Here is a 23,907-nt window from a genome sequence, read left to right on the forward strand (position 1 = left end):
CTAAAAAATATTTTGATTCACTCTAAAAATTATTAGATAATCAAAAAAGTGATCTATTACACTGGTTTACGAATTTCCTTAATTGTAAAATTATTCGAAAACATCAATGACTTCAATTTTTAAATAAATATTTAATTATTATTATTTTTCCATAGGACTTAAGATTATAAAAAACTGAAGCTCAAACCTTTTTGAAATTTAACAACTTATAAGAATATTTGAAAACATGAAGAAATCGATCACTCTGAGTCGAAGACTCGAATTCAATTATTTAAATACTAATTTCAAATTTAAACAATTTATTGAATAATTGAATGTTTCTAAAATCCTATATTAAAAATAATTGAAATTCTGCGATGAGTTTTATTGTTAATGAAAAAAATTGAATCCCTAAAAAGAATTTTATTATTTATGAAAATAATTAAATGTTTGCGAAGAATTTTATTATTTTTTAAAATAATTGAATTCATTCGGTGAAATTTAATAAAAATTTTAAGAATAATTATATTTTTCGAGGAATTCGATTAAAATTGTATTTAAAATCATTGAACTTCTGCAATGAGTTTTATTATTTATGAAAATAATTGAATGATTGCGAATTTTAACTAAAATTTATTTTTAATCAATTTTTACTAGAAAATTCTACGAGAATTGAATAATTTAAATATAAGAATAAATAATTTATAGAATAATTGAATGTTTCTTTAAATTGAATTCGCATAAAGAATTTTATCAACAAATTTTTAAATAATTGAATTCTTTCGACGAATTTTAATAAAATTTTTAAGAATAATTACACTTTTCGAGGAATTTGATTAAAATTGTATTAAAAATAATTGAAATTCTACAATGATTTTTATTATTTATGATAATAATTCAAGCTCAGTAAAAAAATTTATTATTTATAAAAAGAATTGAATTATTGCGAAGAAATTTAAAAAAATTTGGAAATAATTAAATTCCTGTGAAATTTTTAATATTTATAAAAATAATTAAATGTTTGCATAGATTTAAAAAAAAAAATTTTTTAAATAATTGAATTCTTTTGGAAAATTTTTATTAAAATAGTAGATATTAAAAATCATTTGACATGGTGAAAATTTTTGAAAATAATTGAAATTTTACAAAGAAGTTAATTCAAATTTTTGAAGACAATTGAATTTTGGAGAAGAGTTTTATTATTTTTGAAAATAATAAAAATTTGTTAACATAATTGAATTTTTGCGAAGAATGTTATTACTTTTGAAAATTCTTGAATTTCTGCAATCATTTGTAACTTCTCCAAAATTGTAATTCAAGAAAAGTAATTAAATATTTTTTATAAAAAACTATAACTATAAATGTCAAGAACCATAAACGAAAAACAACCATTTCGATTGGAAATTTGAATTTAAAATCTTCTCGTCACTACTGATGGAATTCGTTATACAAGAAACTCGAATACTCGAATACTTTCGAACTGGGTAAAAATAGGAATTTCTAGACTCGAACTGAAGAGAAGCGGAAGTGAAAAGCGAAAAAGGGATTTTTTTTACTAAAACTCGGTTCTTTGGCTAATGTATATACAACGATTTCCCGAGCTCTTTAGCATCGATCCATGTCGAACGTTTGTTGCGTTCAAAGTGAACGAACGATAGAACGAACGTCACCTAGGTCAGGCTCTCGGAATAGTAGCATTCCTGTTTGTCACGCTTCTGCGATCTGCGCATACACTATATATATATATATACAACTCTCGATCGTTTGTTAAACCCACAAGAAGTGTATTTTATTTTATTTACGAATGCCAAGTCGAAACGAATACAACGTTCTCGATAGTTGGATAACTTACAGCGACCGAGATCACTTAATGTCCCCAAACGTTATTTTTGGTGTCCACTCACGTTTATTTGCGTGGCAAACTAGAAACTCAAAAGTCACACACAAGACACAAAGAGAGGTCAGGAATTAATTTAACTACCGGAGGCGAATCAGGCGAATAGAGATCGTTTCTGAATCATATTGAGAGAGACTTTCCAATCTATGAACTGTCGGTAACGTAGAATTATTATAGCGAGAAATTTGAATTATTTTGAGAATATTGAAATACATATAAACATTACGTACCTTGTCTTTCTCAGTGGCCTCGTCCTGATTCTTCTCCTCGACGGTTTCTGTGTGTGGACCAATGCCGTTGGTGGTGGGCTTTGTGTCGGCTTCCTCAATCCTCTCGAGTTTACCGTCGCCCGGTGCTGCGGCATCGCCAACGCCACCCTCGGCAGGTAAACCCTCCTTTTTCGGCGTCGTCGTTATGTCCACGGACCTTTTGCTTTGTCGCGCTCCCATCTTTCCTTTTTTTCCTATCAAACTACCGTGATCTACTTTTATTTATCTGATTCGATCGTTTCACCTAACGATCCTTCTTTTAACTGCAAAAAAAAGAAAGAAATAAACGTTTAAAGAGAGATAGCAGAGAAAATATTTCAACAAAAAGTTTTTATAAAAATGTCCTTAAAGTTAGCGTCGGAAATTATTATTTGGGAAAACTAAACTATCATTTAGAGAAGAAATAAAATTGGCATTAAACGAATTTCTTTATTCGCCTGGGGAGTAAAAAACATCCCGGATATTATTTCTTTATCTAAATTCTTTAAAAAAATTGTTCGACTTTGAGAAAAAAATTCATTTTTACACTTACAGGGATCACAAAGAATTTTTCACGTATTATTATAGGTAAAAAGGGGGACTTTGACTTTTAAAAAGGAGATTCAGTTTAGAAAAAGAATTTGTCAAATTAAGTAACTAATTATTGTAAAGTTTTCTCTGTGTAAAATTCAATTTTACAGGTTAGTATTACAAAAAAGTTTTTAAATAATTGAAATGTTTCATGAAATTTTATTAAAATTGTATTGAAAATAATTGAGTTTCTCTAAAGTATTTCATTAAATATGAAAATTGAAATTTTGTTGAATCTAATAAGTCATGCTAAAAACTTTCTTAAAATCAAAATAATTGAGTTTTTTTAAAAGAATTTAATTAAAATTATATTGAATATACCTGATTTACTTTTTAATAACAATTAAATTGTTTCGAAGAGTTATATTAAATTTTTTAAAAACAATTAAATTCTTTTGAAGAATTTAATTAAAATTGCCTTAAAAATAATAAATGAATTCATATAAAAGAATGTTATCAACATTTTTGAAAATAATTAAATTTCATCGAAAAATATTATTAAAGTTTTTTAAAATAATTAAATTCTTCGGGCAATTTTATTAAAATTATATTTAATAACTTTGAGAATACACTATTTAAAGCCTAATACATTTAAAAAAAAAATATTGTTCCAAAATTTGCAAAAAGCACCTAGAAATTGTTTCTTCAAAAAAATTACAAATTTGGTTAACTTACAAAAAATGACAGTTTTTGTACATTTTTATTTAAAAAAAAAGAGAGAAAATCAAAAAGATGAGCCTGAAGTTCGCAATATTTTTAAAAATAAAAAATCATAGCCAAAATATTCTCGTGTTATTTTTTTGCATTTTCGTTTTTCAAAAAACTTTCTAAATTTTAATCGAACAAAAAAAAATTGAAAAAATTGAAAATACTTTAGAGAAAATTGCAAAGGTTTCTTTAAAAAATATCGTCATTTTTATAGCTAAAATATTCTTATCATCATTTTATGGAAGTTGCGTTTATCTCAATTTTTATACACATTCTTTGTCCGTGAAATTTTATTATAAAAGCGCATTTCTACAAAGGACTCTTGATTAGCTTTAGCAAGCGACTCAAATGCGTCATATAGATCTACGTTCTTTGATAACGTGTTCAGATAATGTCGTTTCCTTTTGTGTCACACTTGGTACTCATCTTCAAAAAGAGTACATTATAAAAAAAAGAACGAAAACTTTTCCCAACAATTTCAATCAACGTTTTTAAAATGAAAATTTGCATAGAATATCTCGAAGAAATGAATTACATCTTGAATTATTACTTTATATAAAATTTTTTATTTCTTGCATTTCCGTATACTAACATACTATCGGCTCAAAAAGAACAGGCCCCTGACTTTGAAAGCTCACAACGCAGGTAAAAAAAATCATAGAGAGTTAAGACAAAGTGTAATACGTAGCTTAATTATCTAGTCGTTCTTATACAAAATTTCATAACCCAAAAAAATTTTTTGTTTAAGTTATAGATTTTTAATTGAAAAAAATACGTGGCTTTTTTCATGATTTTGGGAATAGCCTACTTTGAAAGCATGTAGCTGATTTCAAGAATATCCAATCAACATACTGATTTTTTTCTATAATATTTGTATCTTTCTTAAATATATAGTGGAGAATTTTTTTAATTTCTTTAATAACTTTCGGAGATTATTTAAATAAAAAAAAAAGTTATATCTCTTGCGATCAGAAGCACAGATTTGAAATAAAATGCAAATTATGCATAAGTTTTTTCTTAGATAAAAACAATTTGAAAAAACTTGTAAAAAAATTTTGTTTAATAATTATTTATGAAAATGATTTTTTTTTTTTGCTTTATTACCCCATTAAAGCAAGGTGCAGTCGGACATGAAACCCTTTTGTCAACAGTAGAGAATTCTATAACAGTAGTAAACTACCGCACTTTTTTTTATATGATGCTTCTATTCTTATTAGTTATTTACAACTTTGAAGACTTTTTTTGGGGTTCTAGCAGTAGTATAGGAAGGAGGGCCTTTAAACACAAAATATTTTTCTTTTACTTGTAACACTTTTAAATCAGGTAATTTAAAAGTAAAGTAATAATTATATAATTGATAAGTGACTTATTTAAATATTACCTGCTTTATATTTAATTTTTAATTTAATAGTTAATTTTTAATACAATTAATTATTCAATTTTTAATTAAACTAAATATTCCATTTTTAATTCGATTATTTCAATCTTATTCAACTTAATTATTTGAATCTGATTAACATAAATCTTTATTTTAATTTATTTGAAACAAATAATATTATGTAATTTCTTCTTAGAATTATTTCTTTTTTCTTTGTATAAATTGAGGGTTCACATGCAATAAGAGGATACTTGCTATCTACTTTACACTGAGCGTATTCCCTTATTGCATGTAAATTCTCAATTCTTCTCAGTTACAAACATACAGACTCATTTATACCTGAGCGCTGATAGAAAAAATGGGTTTCCCAAGATTTTAGACCTCGGCGCCTTTGCAAAATAGATTAACGATAGCCTGCACCTTGCTTTAATGGTGTAATAAAGCAAAAAATGAAAAACATTTTTATAAATAAATGTTAAATAAAATTTTTTTACAAGTTTTTTCAAATTGTTTCGGTCTAAGGAGAAACTTTTACATAATTTGCTTTTTATTTCAAAGCTGTGCTTCTGCTCGCAAGAGAGATAACTTTTTATTTTTGATTTAAATAATCTCCGAGTGTTAATTAAAAAGTTTTTAAAATTCTTCACTATATATTTAAGAAAGATACAAATATTACTGAAAAAAATCAGTATGTCGATTGGATATTTTTTAAATGAGCTACACTGAAAAAAAAAGTTCATTGAATCAAGTAAATGCATTTTCTTGACCTGATTTATTTGAAACAAACCCATATTTTCTTATTGCAAGAAATTTATTTTCTTGTGTCAAGTAATTTTGAGCATTGATCAAAGTTATTGAAATAAGAAAATATGGGTTTGACATAAGTAAATATCTTACTGTTTCAAACGAACTGTTTTACATGCGCCAAGTCTCGAAAAATATTGAATCAAGAATATCATGTTCTCACGTCAAGTAATTTACCTTGAGTCATTTGGTATCTTGAGTCAAATAATTTTTTTATTTCCTTTAAAGCAACTATTTATTTCATCCAACACCCATAGTCTTGAGCCAAGAAAATGGGAAGATTAATATAAGTTAATAATTGTTTCAACTCAATTAAAAATTATTTTGTTTCAAAGAAATATTAATTAATCTAAGCATTTCTTTTACTTGAAGCATTTCTATATTCTCATGTTTCAAAATCATTAATTTCTTGCGAGAATGTTATATTTTCTGGAATGAAATATTTTATTTATTCAATTCAATTAAGTGTAAGATCTTGAATTAAATCATTCTTTTGTTTCCTTTAAAAAAGTTTTTACTTAATTCAACGCTCATATAATCCTAATTCAAGAAAATACGAAGGTTAATATAAGTAAATATTTGTTTCAAGTTGATTAAAAATTATATTCAATTAATCCCATATTTATTTGAAGAAAGAAATTCATTTTCTTGTGTCAAGTAATTATTAGCATTGAACAGAATTTTTGAATTAACAATTTAGTATTTGGCAGAACTCAATATGTAATTATTTCAACCAAATATTTTACTTTTCCGAAGTACCAAAAAGTATTGAATCTAGAGTATCATGTTCTTAAGCGAAATAATAAAGTATTGTCTGGAGAATTCGTGTTTCTTGAATCGAATCATTTTATTTATTTGCTTTGAAACTTTTTTTTACTTAACACAATGCCGGTATTCTTGATCCAAGAAAATATTTTTCTTCAAATGTATATGCAACTTAAATATCAGTTTTTGAAAACTGTCCATTGAGGCTAGGATGGCATAGTGGTAGCGTGACGGCTTCTGGTGCGTGCAACCCGAGTTCAATTCCTCCGACCGTGGAAAATTTTCTTTCAAGGTATATTTGTTGTATTTGTGTTAAGTAATAATTAAATGTAAATATGAGGCATTCCATGTCAAGTGATCCGGGTGGAGAAAAATTTTTCTCCAATCGTAGCAAAACTTGGGGCTTTTGTAGTACTAATAGATAGTAATTTTTCGTGAAAATATTTTTTTACCTAGTCCAATATTTTCCGAGGGGGAGGGGGTTAAATTTTTGGGTTTTTCAGTACAATGCTTATTTCGATAATTTTTTACTCTTAAACTATTAAACATAAAAATTTGGCAAGGTACATTTTGGAAAGGTTTTTTCATGCTCTTTCGATTGAAAATAAGCATTTAAAAAAAAAAAAATTTTTTGACCCAAAAAAATCAAAATTAAAAATAAATTTTAATTTTTTGGAAAAAAGGTCCCATTTTTTTTTTTTTCTTTTTAAACGAAAGCTGAGGTTTTTTCCTAAAAGGACATATAAATGAAAAAGTGGGACAAGAATGTTTAAACATTGAAAAAATGAATTTTCTCGTAAACAGAGCTAAAAACCGGGTTTAGAGAGTAGAAACCTCTGTTTTTCAATGTTTAAACATTCTTGTTCCACTTTTTCATTTATATGTCCTTTTAGGAAAAAACCTCAGCTTTCGTTTAAAAAAAAAAAAAAAAAAAAAAATGGGACCTTTTTTCCAAAAAATTAAAATTTATTTTTAATTTTGATTTTTTTGGGTCAAAAAATTTTTTTTTTTAAATGCTTATTTTCAATCGAAAGAGCATGAACAAACCTTTCCAAAATGTACCTTGCCAAATTTTTATGTTTAATAGTTTAAGAGTAAAAAATTATCGAAATAAGCATTACACCGTAAGACACCTGGATCACTTGACATGGAATGCCTCATATATATGTAAAATAACAATTATTTAAATAAAAATGTTTGACCTAAGTATTAGAAAAGATGGGATGGGGGTAAGGGGGGGGGGTAATTTAAGTAAATAATTTACTTGTATTGAGAAAGTATTTTTTTTGATTGAAATCTATAAATTTTCTCAAATCAAGAAAATATTTTCTTGGACAGAGAACATACTTTCTTGATTTGATACATAAATGATTTTGAATTAATATGTTCTGCATTTCTTACATGCTACTTAACTTCTTGATCGAATTCCATATTTTCTTAGATCAAGAATATCTGCGTTCTCTCACAAAATAAATGTTTTCTTCATTTAAATCTTGAATTACTTGAACGAATGTTACAAAAAATTGAATGAATCAAATAAAATAATTCAATTATCTATATATATATTCTTAGAACAAGAAAATATTTTATTCATTTAATACATTTCATACTTCGTATAAGAAGACTAACTTCTTGGTCGAATTCCATATTTTCTTGGATCAGGAATATATGTTCTTCTCCCAAATATCCTATGTCAAGAAAATCGTTTTCTTGAATCAATACTTTAATAGTCTTGGCCGTATTCAATCCCACGATTTGCTTCAACCAAGAAAAATTTTCTTGGTTCAATACTTTTTTTTTTCAGTGTACATGCTTTCAAAGTAGCCTATTCTCAAAAACATGCAAAAAACCATGTATTTTTTTCAATTAAAAATCCATAACTTAAACAAAAAATTTTTTTGAGTTATGGAATTTTGTATACAAACAACTAGATAAGTAAGCTACGTATTTGACTTTGTCTTAACTCTCTACGATTTTTTTTACCTGCGTTGTGAGCTTTCAAAGTCAGGGGCCAGTTCTTTTTGGGCCGATAGTAGAAATAGTGACTCTTCTAAATCCAAGTTGTCCAATTAACGTGTGAATTTTTTTACCTGAGTTATGAGCTTTCAAACACAGGGGCCTATACTTTTTGAGGAACATTAAATGCTATAATACATAACATACATTAAATGCATAAAATCCTTATGCATAAAATATATAAAGTACATCTGATGAAACGCATAAAACACAACAACATAATAACTAATTGATAACACCTGATTAGTAGAAATTATAATATCGGGACAAGAGAAAAATTGAAATTTGTTTTAAGAGTATATATTATGAGTTTCCTTTGTGTGTGTGTGTTTGCGGTGACGACAGAAAATCCCCGAGAATTCTATCTGACATTGTGTGCCTGGAACTTGAAGAGTGCAGGAGCACTAATGACAATGGCTGTAACGTGTTAACTCGCATTTAAATACCACATACAACGAACTACACGCATTGTTGCCTTTATCATTCTTCCAACAGCTGACAAACGCCTCTGTTAGTTGTTGTCACCACCAACATCTCAAGGCAAACAGACACATCTGGACTTATTCCCTTACTTGTAGTGACACTAGAGTCACAACTCACAACTAACATATTAATTTAATGTACAAATCCACAAGTCCCTGAAGTTTGCGTTGCGTCGCGTCGCGTCGAGACACTTATTCTTGCTTATTCTCACTTATTCTCACTATTTTTCGAGGAGTTTGGCGATGAAATTCTCACTAATGACAATTGCCTTCATCAAGGGTTGCTACAAAAAATTCATTTTCTTTTTCCCTGACCTCATTCAAACGTTTTTGGAATTCAACAACTTATATGAATATTATTATTATTATAATATTGGAGATCGAAATTTCGATTATTCGGAAATTCTTCAATTAAATACATAATATATGAAAATAAAAACTACAAATAATATAAAAAAAATTCAGTAAAAGTTTTTCAAAAAAAATTAATTAATTAATTCTGCCAAAAATTCTATTACAATTTAAAATAATTGAATTCTTTCTACGAATTTTCATAAAAATTTTAAGAATAATTGCATTGTTTTAGGAATTCGATTAAAATTATATTAAAAATAATTGAACTTCTGTCATGAGTTTTATTATTTACAAAAATATATGAATTATTGCGAAGAAATTTATAAAAAATTTGTAAATAATTAAATTTCACAGAAATTTTTTTTATTTATCGAAGTAATTACATGTTTTCGTAGAATTTTATTAATTTTGAAAATTTTGAAAATTTTTGAAAGTTTTTGAAAATAAATGAAATTCGGAGAAGAATTTTATTATTTATAAAAAGATATTTGAAATTTTGACGATAATTTAAAAAAATTTTTGAACATAATTAAATTTTTGCGAAGAATTTTATTACTTTTGGGAGCGTTCACAAATGATTTCACGCTTTAGGGGGTAGGGGGGGGGTCTTACTAAACGTGACACAATGTATTTTTCTCATATGAAATTGCAAAAATTACGTGACAGGCATTTGTAACTTCTCCAAAATTCCATTTTTTTATAGTGTTTTTAACTACAATTTTTCTATAAATCAATTATTTTTAATAATTAATTAGATTATATTAAAAAATATAACTAATTTCCGAAGAATTTGAATTATTAAAATTTTTTAAAAACAGGATGTCCGCAAGATTGACTTTATCAATTTCCCTGACATTTTACTGACATAACAACGAATTTCCCTGACAAAAATTTTTTTGTTTAGAGCAAAAAATGTATTGCATGACCGTCTTAATTTCTTATTTAATTGTCCTGACAAAAAAAATTTTTCCTGACATTTCCCTGACTTTACTGCCAAAAAATTTTTTTCCTGACATTTACCTTCTTCTTTAATTGCCCTGACAAAAGAATTTTTCCTGACATTTCCCTGACTTTACTGACAAAAAATTTTTTTCTGACATTTCCCTGACTTTACTGACAAAATATTTTTTTCCCTGACATTTCCCTGACTTTACTGACTTTACTGACATGTGGCCACCCTGAAAAATCTAAGTTTATTAAAATTTCTAATTAAATTGGTTAAAAATTGAAATTTTATAAAATTTCAAATTAAAACCTTTTGAAGTTGATCTATTTATGAAAATTTTAAACACAACTCTTTTAAAATTCAAGTAATTTTGAAATATTTAAGTAAAACTATTCAATTAATAATTTATAAGAAGTAATAATTCTATGATAGGTAGTTGTTTAAGAATTAAGTCATTCAAAAAGAAATTATTGGCAGAAATAGAAAAAATTGAAGGTATTGTATTCTAATTCGTGGTAATTTCATAGTTTATGAGGATAACAAAAAGGACACGAAAATTCAGAATATTATTCCTGACTTTTCCCTGATATTCCTGACGAATTCTACATTCCTTGACTTTTCCCTAACCTGTGCCTACCCTGTTCATTCACCCAGGGTGTAGAAATTTCTTAGGTTCCTCTAAAAACTGTAAATAATATTTTTTGACGCTAAACGTCGACGCTAACTTCAGGAACATTTCCTTATGTCTCTGAAGTTAGCAATGGCCAAAAACTATTATTTTGAGTATTTAGAGTTGAAAATGTCACTAATTTCACCTCCTGTTTTGAAGGAAGTGAAATTAATGACCCAAAGAACCAGAAACCTAAATCTAAACCTAAAATCTAAAACCCTTTAAAAAACTTTAACTAAATTACTATTTTAAGTTAAAATTTATTTTTTCTCCACTTCGTCAAAAAAAAAAAAATTGTTTACGAAGCTCAGAAACGAAACTAAATCACTGAATAGATGTCTCGATGAGTATAAAGAAAAGAACAATGACACCAATCTCATTAGACTATTGTATAACGAGCAATTATAGTGACTCAATGCTGTATATAACAATTCTAGGAAGTTCTTTTTATATACAGAAACAAATGCAAATGAGAATTAAATAAAAAGGAAAAAAAATGTACAGTTTTATCGTGACTAATATGAAGAACTTAAAACGCTGATTCGCGTGGGTTTGTTCTCTGTAATACAAGTCATGAAACGCATGTATAGTTTTTCTCCTTCTCTTCCGCTCTTTGCATACTTGTAGAACAAGCGTTTCAAAAAGCGACCCTTGAGCTTATCGAATCAAGACGGTAAAATGAATTATGATGTCAACTTTCCACATCAAGTTCAAGTGCAAACGTCTAATGATTTCAAAATATAATGCCAAATTAGTCAACCGTTCACTGTAAAAACAAAGTCTTCCTTTAAGCCCGAAATTTGTCTTTTTTCAAGGTGTAAACGGAAGTAGACCATGTTGGCTGAATGTCAGTAATGATTAGAAGTTTAAAAAGAATACTCCCCAATTGATACAAGTGAGGTGTTAAATGAACTGAAATTCAACTGTAAGCTAGTAAGAAGGCTAAAATTCAGCCAAACCATCTAGCCAAATTTCAGCCTTCTTACAAGCTTACAGTTGAATTTCAGTTTATTTAACACCTTACTTGTATCAATGTCAAAGTACACGGAAAAAAAAGTACGTGAAATTTTCATTGACTCGGTACTTGACTTTCGGATACGACACAAAATACTAAAAACAGTCTAGTACTTTTGCATGAGAGTTTCAAAAGCAGTCAATGAAAATTTCTAGTACCTTGCTTGAGAATTTCATTGACTTTAAAAAAAACTGTAAAATAAAAAAAATAATTTCCACTTGTTCACAGAGTTTTTCTGAAATTCACTTATTCATTCACATATTTGGATAATTAATCACACAAACAAAGAACAATTATTGTATCACTTTTCGACGTTCGTCAACACTTATGAACTAACCTATAACACACACATATATTCGCGTATAACTTAAATATAGGGGAGAGTGGGGCAAAATGGGGTACCTTTTTGAAATTGGCTGTTTACAGAGAACCAAACGAATAAATCGATTCAGCTAAACTTCAGAATTCTTCTTTGTACACTTAGCTTTGAGGAAATTATGATAATAGCGGAGAAAAAAATTTTTGAAAGAACTTATATCGTATTTTCTGAGAAAGTGCTAAAATCTAAAAATAACTATACAAAACATTGAGTATTTTTTCAAAATTCATTAAATTCTTGTTGTATGAGATTATAAATACAAACAAAAAGTAGGATTCTTTATTACTATGAAAAAACAAGTAATATTTATTAGAATTTAACAAAAAAACATGGATATTGCAAAATATCGATATATCGATAATGAAACATCGATAGTATAAATGCCTCGAAGCAATAATATCGATTCTTCTGCTGGAAACCTTTAAATATGCATAATATAATGTTTTTAAATAGTTTTAATGAAACGGCGTAGCTTCCGGCATGCCCCACACTTAGGTACCCCATTCTGCCCCACACTGCATATTAAAACAAAATGCAATGTTTACAAGTTATTGTCAACAATTAAACAATCTATTCTATTGGAAATTACTCTAGAATAAGTACTGAAAAAGATACCACACTTGCCAAATTAAATGCATTATCCCAAAAAGTTTGGTGAGCACTTTAATTTTGAAAAAAATTCATATTTTTTTTGCTTAAAACTTAAAAGTTGTATAACTTTCAAAAAAAAATTTTCTTTGGAGTGTCTTCATAATTAATAACAGTTTCTTATCAACATGAATGATATATGTCGAGGAAAAAAAAATTAAAAGTACCTATCATGGAAAAACAGAGGTACCCCATTTGACCCGCCTACCCCATTTTGCCCATTTTTATATATTAACACTATTTGTTTTTCATAAAATAATAGTATATTCACATCTGAAATTAACACAAATGGAAACAGACGATCAGCTGGCATTTACCTTGGGTAGAAACGCGCAACGCACACTGCGCATGCTCTACAGAATTTTCAAGCGCAGTCAACTAATCTTTCACGTACTTTATAAAACTGAACAAATGACTTTTCGTTAAAATTTAAAAAACACTGTTGCCCATACTAGTACTAGGACTTTTCTATATTTTCTAATAAAAAGTATATGATACAGCCTTGTATTTTGTGTCCTATCCAAAAGTCAAGCACTTTCAAAGAAGGATTCACGTACTTTTTTTTCCGTGTATGGGCAACAGTGTTTTTTAAATTTTAACGAAAAGTCATTTGTTCAGTTTTATAAAGTACGTGAAAGATTAGTTGACTGCGCTTGAAAATTCTTTAGAGCATGCGCAGTGTGCGTTGCGCGTTTCTACCCAAGGTAAATGCCAGCTGATCGTCTGTTTCCATTTGTGTTAATTTCAGATGTGAATATACTATTATTTTATGAAAAACAAATAGTGTTAATATATATTTGTCTTCAAGAATTGACTTTCAAAAAAATATTTTTAATTTTGTGTTTCTCACAAAACAGAATGTTATGTAAGTATCAGTTTTCAGTGAAATAGCATGTCTCAGAAGTCGTGAAAAATTTCACCATGTGGTATATAAGAACAATTCGATACGTACTTTTAAGTGTTAAGTGTGTGTTTATATTTAAGTTATACGCGAATATATGTGTGTGTTATAGGTTAGTTTAAAGTGTTGACGAACGTCGAAAAGTGATACAATAATTGTTCTTTGTTTGTGTGATTAATTATCCAAATATGTGGATGAATAAGTGAATTTCAGAAGAACTCTGTGAACAAGTGGAAATTATTTTTTTTATTTTACAGTTTTTTTTAAAGTCAATGAAATTCTCAAGCAAGGTACTAGAAATTTTCATTGACTGCTTTTGAAACTCTCATGCAAAAGTACTAGACTGTTTTTAGTATTTTGTGTCGTATCCGAAAGTCAAGTACCGAGTCAATGAAAATTTCACGTACTTTTTTTCCGTGTATTTGATTAAAATTGTACGAAAATAATGGAATTATTGCGAAGAAATTTATAAAAAATTTTAAATAATTAATAGAATTCCTGTGAAATTATTTTATTATTGAAGAAAATAATTAAACGTTTGCGTAGAATTTTAATAAAACTTTTTTAAATAATTGAATTCTTTTGGAAAATGTTATTAAAATAGTAGATATTGAATATCATTGAATTTAGGAAAATTTTTGCAAATAATTGAAATTTTGTCAACACGGAGAAAACTGGATATTCAAAAGTAGAAATTGAAAATATATATTAACTCTTATCATAAAAAATATTAAACTTTAATATCTAGATATTTAAATCACATGCTAGATATTAACGCTTAACATCCAGATATTTACTTTTACTATCTAGATAGCTGTCCTTATGTTAAAGAATAAAAATATTAAACTTTAACATGTAGATATTTACCTTAAATATCCATTTTTCTCCGTGAAGAATTTTATTTAAATTTTTTGAAAATAATTGAATTTCGAAGAAGAATTTTATTATCTATAAAGAGAATTGAAATTTTGACGAAAATTTCTATAAATTTTTGAATATAATTGAATTTTTGCGAAGAATTTTATTACTTTTGAAAATAATTGAATTTCGAAGAAGAATTTTTGATCGTTCTTCAAGAATTAAGTTATTTAAAAAGAAATTATTGTCAGAAATGGAAAAAATTGAAGGTTTTGTATTAGAATTTTTGTTTTTTCTAGAAAAAACTATTAATAATAATATTTTAATTATTTGAATGTTGATTAATTATTTTTCTAAAGGTCATATAATTTATAAAATTCTTTACGATTATGTATATTATTTAAATCATTAACATAAAAAAACATATTTATATTATATTGTGGTGTTAATAATCTAAATCAGAAATAAAACGCACTGAATTATATAACATTGAGTCTAAATTTTATGATTACACTTTGAAAAAGATTTTAAAAAAAGAAAACGTGTTTATTTTTTATTAGAAAAAGGTGAAAAAGGTGCCAAATCGTCAAAAAAGGTGGAAAAGGTGATAAAATTGAAATAAGGGACAAAAGGGGAGAAAGGGACCAACTGTGATGCCTGCGCTGAGCATCGACGCTAATATTAGGGATATGAATATTAAAGCGTAAAAGTTAAGTAATTAAATGCAAAAAGTGAATATCAAAATGAAAAAAATAAAATATTAAAACGAAAAAATGAAACATTAATTTAAAAAATGAAAAAGTAAAATGCCTTTAATTATACACACTGGATGATTAATTTTCCTCTTAAACGCCATCAATTACAGTGGGGATCATTAGAAGGGAATATATCTGCATTGGAGAAAGGAGAGTGCCATTATAGATCGGTTATCTCTCGGTTTCGACATGAACGCGGAAAGATTCACGAGAATGATTGGATCGATTCGATTACTTGGTTAAAGGAGAATCCAATAATCTCTCTTGTTTTTTTCTTTGTTTTTTCCAAGTTGGCAAAAGAGGGAAGACAATTGGAAAGAATGGAAAGTTTACGAGCATCCAGTTTGCCTTAGTTTTTAGTTTCCACCTTCGATTCTAAGCTGTGTCTCTTTCTCTCTCTTTTTCTACAAGTAGCTATGTATAGTGACAGGTAGTAGTAATGAATAGTCGCATTTGTCTCTAGCTAGCCTATTCAGCGAACATTGCACTTTCCTTTCTTCGATGTTTGTGCAACGTGCAACCACGTCCTACGATCTTATCCCAGGATATTCAACTCGAGTCATTGAGAAAGAATCTTTTTTTCGTTCATTTTTTTTTCTTCTTTAACATGTTTAATTCCAAAAGGTACATTTTCCTTAGCCAATTGCCTTTGAAGAATTTTAGAAACATGATCATTTTTTTCATTTTTCTTTACTAATTTCTTTTACAATTAGCAATTTTTGAAAAAATTCTACCTTTTTTCTCAGAAGGGACAGTTTGTACAATTTTACTTTTTGGAAAAACTATTTCATTGCCGTCTAAACAAAGTGCCAGTACCATTTTTTTCCAAATTCACCAAAAATTTTTAGGTAGATTCAGTTACCGAATGTCGGTAAATCGAGTATTTTTTCGTTATTTATCATTTTTAAGGGAGGAAAAAACGAAAATCGATTCTCAACCGATAGACCTTTTCATTTAAGGAATCTGTACTGCGCAAGCGCGGAATATATATAGAACTTCCGACAAAGTTTCGAGCACTTTTTGTACAAAATGCACAGTGCCAATAGTGAAAAGTAATTAAAAAATATTACTAATAAATGTAGAAAAAAAAATTAGCGTGTATTAAAAATGAGCAGTATCCCTGAGAAAAATAATCCACAAAGGAAAAAAATTGATGCACAAAAGAAATGTTGTTTTGGGAATTGCAAAAGTGATACTCGTTGCAAGTCTTATTTGACTGAAAATTATTACTTTATTTCTTTCCCAAAACCGTTTAACAGTTAAAAAATGAAATATTAGGAATGAAAATATTCGAAGTAATTGCAAAACTTGTCAAGTATGTCGAAAATGAGACCTGTTGGTAAGGTTATGTTCATAACATAACACAACCTTATTTACATGTAAACAATATAGACTTTTTACCCTTTAAACACTGACTTCGTCTTCATAACCATATTTTTAATTGACAGACAGTATTTTTCTCTACCTGTTCAAACATTAATTTTGCTTTTAGAATGTCATTTTCATCGAGTTTTTTTATTTGAATTGTTATTAGCACAATATACATTCTGACACAAAGTTGCTCGGAAATTTTGAAATCGCGCCGCCTGTCATGGCGTAGCTCCAACTTCCGGTCTTAAATGAAAAGGTCTATTCTACAATGTTAAAAAATTGAATTTGAAAAAATAATTCGGGAAAAAAGTTACAAAAAAGGAAGAAATGCCAAGTTATGAGAGTCTCGAGTTAGAGACAAATTCATTTAATAAATTGTTTCCCACATTGTGCGTGGTGGCAGCAAACAAACTTTATGGGGCAATAATTTTAGCGGAGAAATTGAACAAGTATTTTGAAGGGCCAGAGGCTTTTAGTTTGGGGAATTATAATAGAATGTCCCCAATGCCAATACCACACCCCTGTTTGCCTGTGTGTAACCTCGAAATGGAACACAAAGTAATAAATTTTGACGAGCCCAAACTCACACACTTTTGTTGTTGAAACGAAGAAAATTAGATCTAAAAACCTTGTGGGCCATTTTTTATTCTTTTTTACCGACACCGTCCATAAATTTTTAAAAACGACACGCGTGACCATACCTTGTCAAAACAGTATATTTATTTTCTTCCTTCTGATATTACAAAAAAAAGAAGAAAAAACGGTTATTATCGGGCAAATGAATCAATAATCGGTAGAAAAGTGACACTCGAGATTAACGTTATCACTTGGTTAATTGTGTCAGATTCTATGCTTTAAATCATGTACTAATGTGTAATTTATAAATTGATTATAGACACAGAAGCACTCTCGATAAATGGAAAATGATTGCATATCTTGTGAGCAAGATATACACTCGATAATACACTTTTAATGATCGGAAAAGCAAACAAAATTATTGTTTTGATTTCATTCAAGTCAAGTTTAAAATAAATAATTATTTTCTAAAAACATTGAAATTTCTTTATAGACGCAAAACATTAACGAAAAAAAAATATTTTGTAAAATAACAATATTTTTACCAACTCTATAGAGAGGAAATTTTCATTTTCAAGCAAGAATTTAAAAAAAATTCTTTGACTTTTCCCTGATTTTTTGGCAAAATTTTGACTTTTTCCTAGATTACTTTAAAAAATCCAAGTGAAGTCCAATTATCAAAAAATATAATTTTTAATCAAGGTCTATTTAAAGAAATAAAAATATTTACTATGGCAAATTTTTTTCGTCTTACTTTTAAAAAATTCCAATAAAATTCTTTGAAACATTCAATTTTTTTTAATAGAATTTCGAGAAATTTCAATTATTTTAGGAAGTTTCCATTATTTTAAACAATTTTAATCACTTGTTTATAAAAATGTAATTATTTTTATACAAAATATATATTTTATAAATATATTACAATATTTTACAAAACCAAATTTATTATATCTATAGGTACATTTTAAATTGTAACTCTTTCAAAATTTAATTATTTTAGATACAACTCGAACTGTTTGTAAAATTAAATTATTTACCAATCATTAAATTAAAATTCTTTGAAAATACAATTTTTTTGAAACTTTAATTAAATTCTTTGGAAAATTTTATTATTTTCAATAAATTTTTACAAAATTTCAATTAATTTGATAATTATTTAATAAAATGTTTTTTTTAAATTCAAGTACCTTTAAATAATTCAATTAAAATTTTTTAGAAATCTAATTTAATACATGTTTTCAAAAACTTCAAAAAACTCGCAAAATTTATTAATCAAGATGAAATATAAATATGTATTTTAAATATTTTTTGCAAAATAAAATGTTTTTATATGGGAGAAAATTCAGTTTTTTTAATGAAATATAATTAATTATATAATTATATAATTAATCCTGGTCAAAAACCCTAAATAATAGTTTTTTACGCTAAACATCGACGCTAACTTCAGGGACATAAAAATTTTTATACGAAAAAGACAAATAACTAAATTAAACATTTTGGAAATAAATACCTCTCGAAATAAGAAAAGGAGGTTCCCAGGTGCGATTTTTTGGTCGGCCCATAGTTGGGCCAACTTTTACAAAGTCGGTCCAACTTCTCGTGCCAGAGGTTGGGCCAACCATACAGATGATAACGGTCGCCGTCTAATGGCGACGATGGTTGGCCCGACAACTCATAAGGAAGTTGGCCCAACTTACAATGCATATATGTTGTGCCAACTATACATTTCAATGGTTGGTCCAAAGACTGACGCCAAAGTTGGCACAACTTTAGATGCGTAAGTTGGGCCAACCACAATTTTCAAAGTTTGGCCAACTTCAACAGCCAAAGGTAAAAAATTATTAAAAAACTAAATTATTTAAACAATTAACAGGTTATTATTAGCGGGAACATCAGATATAACCTTTACCTATTATTATTAAACACAATCTCATACATACATTTTCGAAAATATCTAATGCTCGCTGGGATCGACCCCTAACCTAACGCACCGAAGACTTATACACTGACCACTACGCTACGCTCACATGGGAGTGCATAACGCAAAATGTATATTAAAGCTGCAATAGTCGGGCCAACCGTGGCCCAGAGTTCGGCCGACCAAGAAAGTTTAAGTCATTTAAACTGCATTTGACAAAGTTTTGCCAACCGTTGGGCCAACCGTGGCCCAGAGTTCGGTCGACCAAAATAATGTAAGTCAATTAAACTGCGTTTCACATAGTTTTGCCAACCGTCGGGCCAACCGTGGCCCAGAGTTCGGCCAACCAAGAAAGTTTAAGTCATTTAAACTGCATTTGACAAAGTTTTGCCAACCGTTGCCCAGAGTTCGGCCAACCAAGAAAAATCAAGTCAATTAAACTGCGTTTCACAGAGTTTTGCCAACCGTTGGGCCAACCGTGGCCCAGAGTTCGGCCAACCAAGAAAGTTTAAGTCATTTAAACTGCGTTTCTAGAGTTTTGCCAACCGTTGGGCCAACCGTTGCCCAGAGTTCGGCCAACCAAGAAAGTTTAAGTCATTTAAACTGCGTTTCTAGAGTTTTGCCAACCGTTGGGCCAACCGTTGCCCAGAGTTCGGCCAACCAAGAAAGTTTAAGTCATTTAAACTGCGTTTCTAGAGTTTTGCCAACCGTTGGGCCAACCGTTGCCCAGAGTTCGGCCAACCAAAATAATGTAAGTCAATTAAACTGCGTTTTACAGAGTTTTGCCAACCGTTGGGCCAACCGAAACTGAAAGTCTTTTAAACTACGTTTGGATGAGTTGTGCCAACCTTTGTCGCCAAAGTTGGCCCGACGGTTGGTTAAACTCTGCATTTAATGGTTGGCTTGCAAAGTCGGGCCAACTGTGGGCACAAGTACTTGCCAAAGTTGGGCAAACTCTGGCAACCAAAACTTTGCTTGCCAAAGTTAGGCCAACCTTGGGCCAACCTTCAAACTCTGGCGGCCAACCTAAATTCGCACCTGGGTTGTAAAGAAGAATTTTATTATTAACTGATCAATTTTTTTTACTGTATTTTTAATTATTTTTTTTACTAATTTCTTTTATATTTTAACAATTTTTGAAAAATTTGTACCTTTTTCTCAAAAGGGAAAATTTATACTGTTTTACTTTTTCGTAAAATTGATTCATTGCTGTCCAAAAAAGAGTGCCGGTACCTTTTTTTCCCAAATTCACCAAAATTTTTTAGGTAGATTCAGTTACCGAGTGTCGGTAAATCGAGTATTTTTCGTTATTTATCATTTTTAAGGGAGGAAAGAACAAAAATCGATTCTCAACCAATTCTACAATGTTGAAAAATAGAATTTGAAAAAATAATTCGGGGAAAAAGTTACAAAAAAGGAAGAAATTACAATTTCGAAACAAATTAAAAAATTTTTAAAATATTTAAAATTAAAGATTTTGGAAAAAAATACCTCTCGAAAAAAGAAGGGGAGGTGGTAGAGAAGAAATAAAAAAAAACATTTACATTTTTATTCAGACTCTTTTGTAATGTCAATTCTCAAGCTTAAACACCTGTGATTCCTTGACTGGTGACTGGCACATGTACTTCCGGGAAGGTCACGCAATATATTCTAGTCAGGATTTCTATATATAGTCTCGGGACATATCTCACCACAAATATAGGTACACATACAAACTGCATCTTCAGATACTGAATTGTAGTTATAGTTAAATATAAAAAAATGATTAAAAATCTGAAGTCAAATTTTCATTATTCAAAATAGCGGAATTAAAATAGCGACTAAAAATTTTAAGATACTCTCTAAAACTGAATCAGTGAAATTTCACTGAGAATCAGTGGCTCTATTCTCGCGATTTGAATCAGTGAAATTTCACTGAAGATCAGTTAAAAATGATTGAAATTTCAGGCATTTTTCACTGATTGGCCAATTAAAAAATAACTGGAATTTTCAATTTATGTATGAAAGAAATTTTCAGTAGTTTTTTAATTGGTGTATCAGTAGAAAATGACTGAAATTTCAGTTATTTTTAACTGATTTTCAGTGAAATTCCACTTATTCAAATCGCGAGAATACAGTCACTGATTCTCAGTCAAATTTCACTGATTTTCAGTGGAATTTCACTGATTCAGTTTTAGAGAGTAAATTCTCAAATTTAAAAATTTCGGATTCAAAAGTGGTGTTGACTTTTTTGAAAAAACAGTTAATTTACCCAAAAATTGCTATCTGCGTAACTTTTCGAAACTACTCTCAAAGGAGTCACAAAATTCAAAATTTTGAATCCGATTCAGCAAAAATCACTTGTAAAAAGACAACACTTTTAAAAAAAAAACTGTTTTTCTCTGTCTCGAAACTTAATTGCAACTGATAACAAATGCGTTAAATCATTTTACTCAACGACCAACGCGCACAAGATAAGAAAAATCCTGATTGAGGGTAATTGTATATGAGAGAAAAGAAGAGCCAACAATATTAACATATCACGAAACAAAGTTAAGACAATCGTAAAAAAATATGTATAAACAAACTTAATTAAATACCACTTAAAACATTTCACAAAAAAGGAATAAAGAAAAAGAATGCAAAGTGTGAGAAAATGTCATTAAAAAAAATTAACAAAGCGAAATAAAATGAAAGTCATACAAAAAAAAGGGAAAAAAAATAATGAAATTCGTGATTCACATAAAGCGCACGATTGACTTTTACACTCTCTTGATTATGTGTCTGTGTATGTGTGTGTTATATATTGCCTATGATCGTCAGACACGAACAACAACTCGCGAAATGATTATCGTTGACTCAATGTATAAATAGATCGTATGTCGAGAATTTCCTTCTTTAAATCCGTTTAACGGATTAATAAGAACATTGTGAGGTCACGAGACCGTTTCAGAGACAAGAACTTATACACACTTCAAAAGAGAGAGAGAGAGAGAGAGAGAGAGAGAGAGAGAGAGAGAGAGAGAGAGAGAGAGAGAGAGAGAGAGAGAGAGAGAGAGAGAGAGAGAGAGAGAGAGAGAGAGATGGCGACAAAGATGATCGTTTAAATTCTCAACAAACATTGTTTTTCAAAGTTCATTTCTTTCACGCAATAAGCGAATAAAGTCATTTTTACTATTTCACAGTAAAACATAAATTCTCTGCAGTTAGGGGAGAGTGGGGCAAAATGGGATACCTAAGTGTGGGGCATGCCGGAAGCTACGCCGTTTCATTAAAACTATTTAAAAACATTATATTATGCATATTTAAAGGTTTCCAGCAGAAGAATCGATATTATTGCTTCGAGGCATTTATACTATCGATGTTTCATTATCGATATATCGATATTTTGCAATATCCATGTTTTTTTGTTAAATTCTAATAAATATTACTTGTTTTTTCATAGTAATAAAGAATCCTACTTTTTGTTTGTATTTATAATCTCATACAACAAGAATTTAATGAATTTTGAAAAAATACTCAATGTTTTGTATAGTTATTTTTAGATTTTAGCACTTTCTCAGAAAATACGATATAAGTTCTTTCAAAAATTTTTTTCTCCGCTATTATCATAATTTCCTCAAAGCTAAGTGTACAAAGAAGAATTCTGAAGTTTAGCTGAATCGATTTATTCGTTTGGTTCTCTGTAAACAGCCAATTTCAAAAAGGTACCCCATTTTGCCCCACTCTCCCCTACTGTTCTTTTTCAATTTTTTACTATTTCCATTTAGTGAATTTTACTACAAAAATGAAATAAGTAAATTGCATTTTTTTATTTAAACGGGTAAGTAAGGAAATTAGAGTTAATAAGAATAATTACTTTTTACTGAATTACATTAAGAAATTTTACTATACAATATTTTTTTTATCATTTTATTTTTTTAAATAAATTTTACTTCTATACTTAATTAAATTACTTGCCTAAAATTAATTAATTTATATTTTTAAAATAATTACTTCCTCTTAGAGAAAGTATTGTAATACCAAAATTTTTCGAGTTCTATTTTTTGACATATCTTTATGTTATTTGGCCTCAGGAGTTCAAAAATGACATTTTTAAAAAATGTCATTCCGTGTGTGTGTGTGTGTGTGTGTGTGTGTAAACATCACATTTTCATAAATATCTCGAAATCATGAAGAGCTTTTGGGTTGAATTTTTTTTTAAATTGTAGATCTCACCTGCGGACATAAAGTGAGAGTACTTTCTGTTATATTAATAAAGTTTAACTAAATTTTTTTTTGATTTTTAATTTTGCAAAAAAACGTTTTTTGCCCATAACTTAAAAAAAATGTTAGGACACCTATAAATGTTTTTCTATAATTTTGTAGAGTTTTTTTAGACGCATCTTTTGAGCCCTAATTGAACATTTTTCGTCCATATTAACCGACGTTATTAAACTTTTAAAAATCAAAAATTTTGGAAAATAAGACTTTTTTGAAATTTTGTTGAAAAACGTAGAAGTAACTTTAAAATTATCGTTCAACTTGTAGAGCATTAAAATACGCTTCGATTGACCTATTTTTGAACCTGATTCGATAATAAATTTCGAAATTATTGGTATTTTAAAAACCGCAAAAATTGTGAAAAATTACATTTTCTCAACTTTTTTGTTTAACTATTAAATTATTG

General features: G+C 28.4%; 1 protein-coding gene across 3 annotated transcripts in view; it reads right to left on the minus strand.

Moving 5' to 3' along the window:
- Window positions 1–23,907, minus strand: part of LOC122510006 (A-kinase anchor protein 200) — a 418,778-nt gene that overhangs the window by 70,164 nt on the left and 324,707 nt on the right. For all 3 annotated transcript variants that reach the window (XM_043624383.1, XM_043624385.1, XM_043624384.1), the window contains one exon: window positions 2,107–2,408. In XM_043624383.1, coding sequence (XP_043480318.1) covers window positions 2,107–2,325 — 219 coding nt within the window. In that variant the 5' untranslated portion in view covers window positions 2,326–2,408. The remainder of the gene's footprint in view (window positions 1–2,106; window positions 2,409–23,907) is intronic.

This window comes from Leptopilina heterotoma, unplaced genomic scaffold, assembly GCF_015476425.1.
Source record: "Leptopilina heterotoma isolate Lh14 unplaced genomic scaffold, ASM1547642v1 Lhet_65, whole genome shotgun sequence".
NCBI lineage: Eukaryota > Metazoa > Arthropoda > Insecta > Hymenoptera > Figitidae > Leptopilina > Leptopilina heterotoma.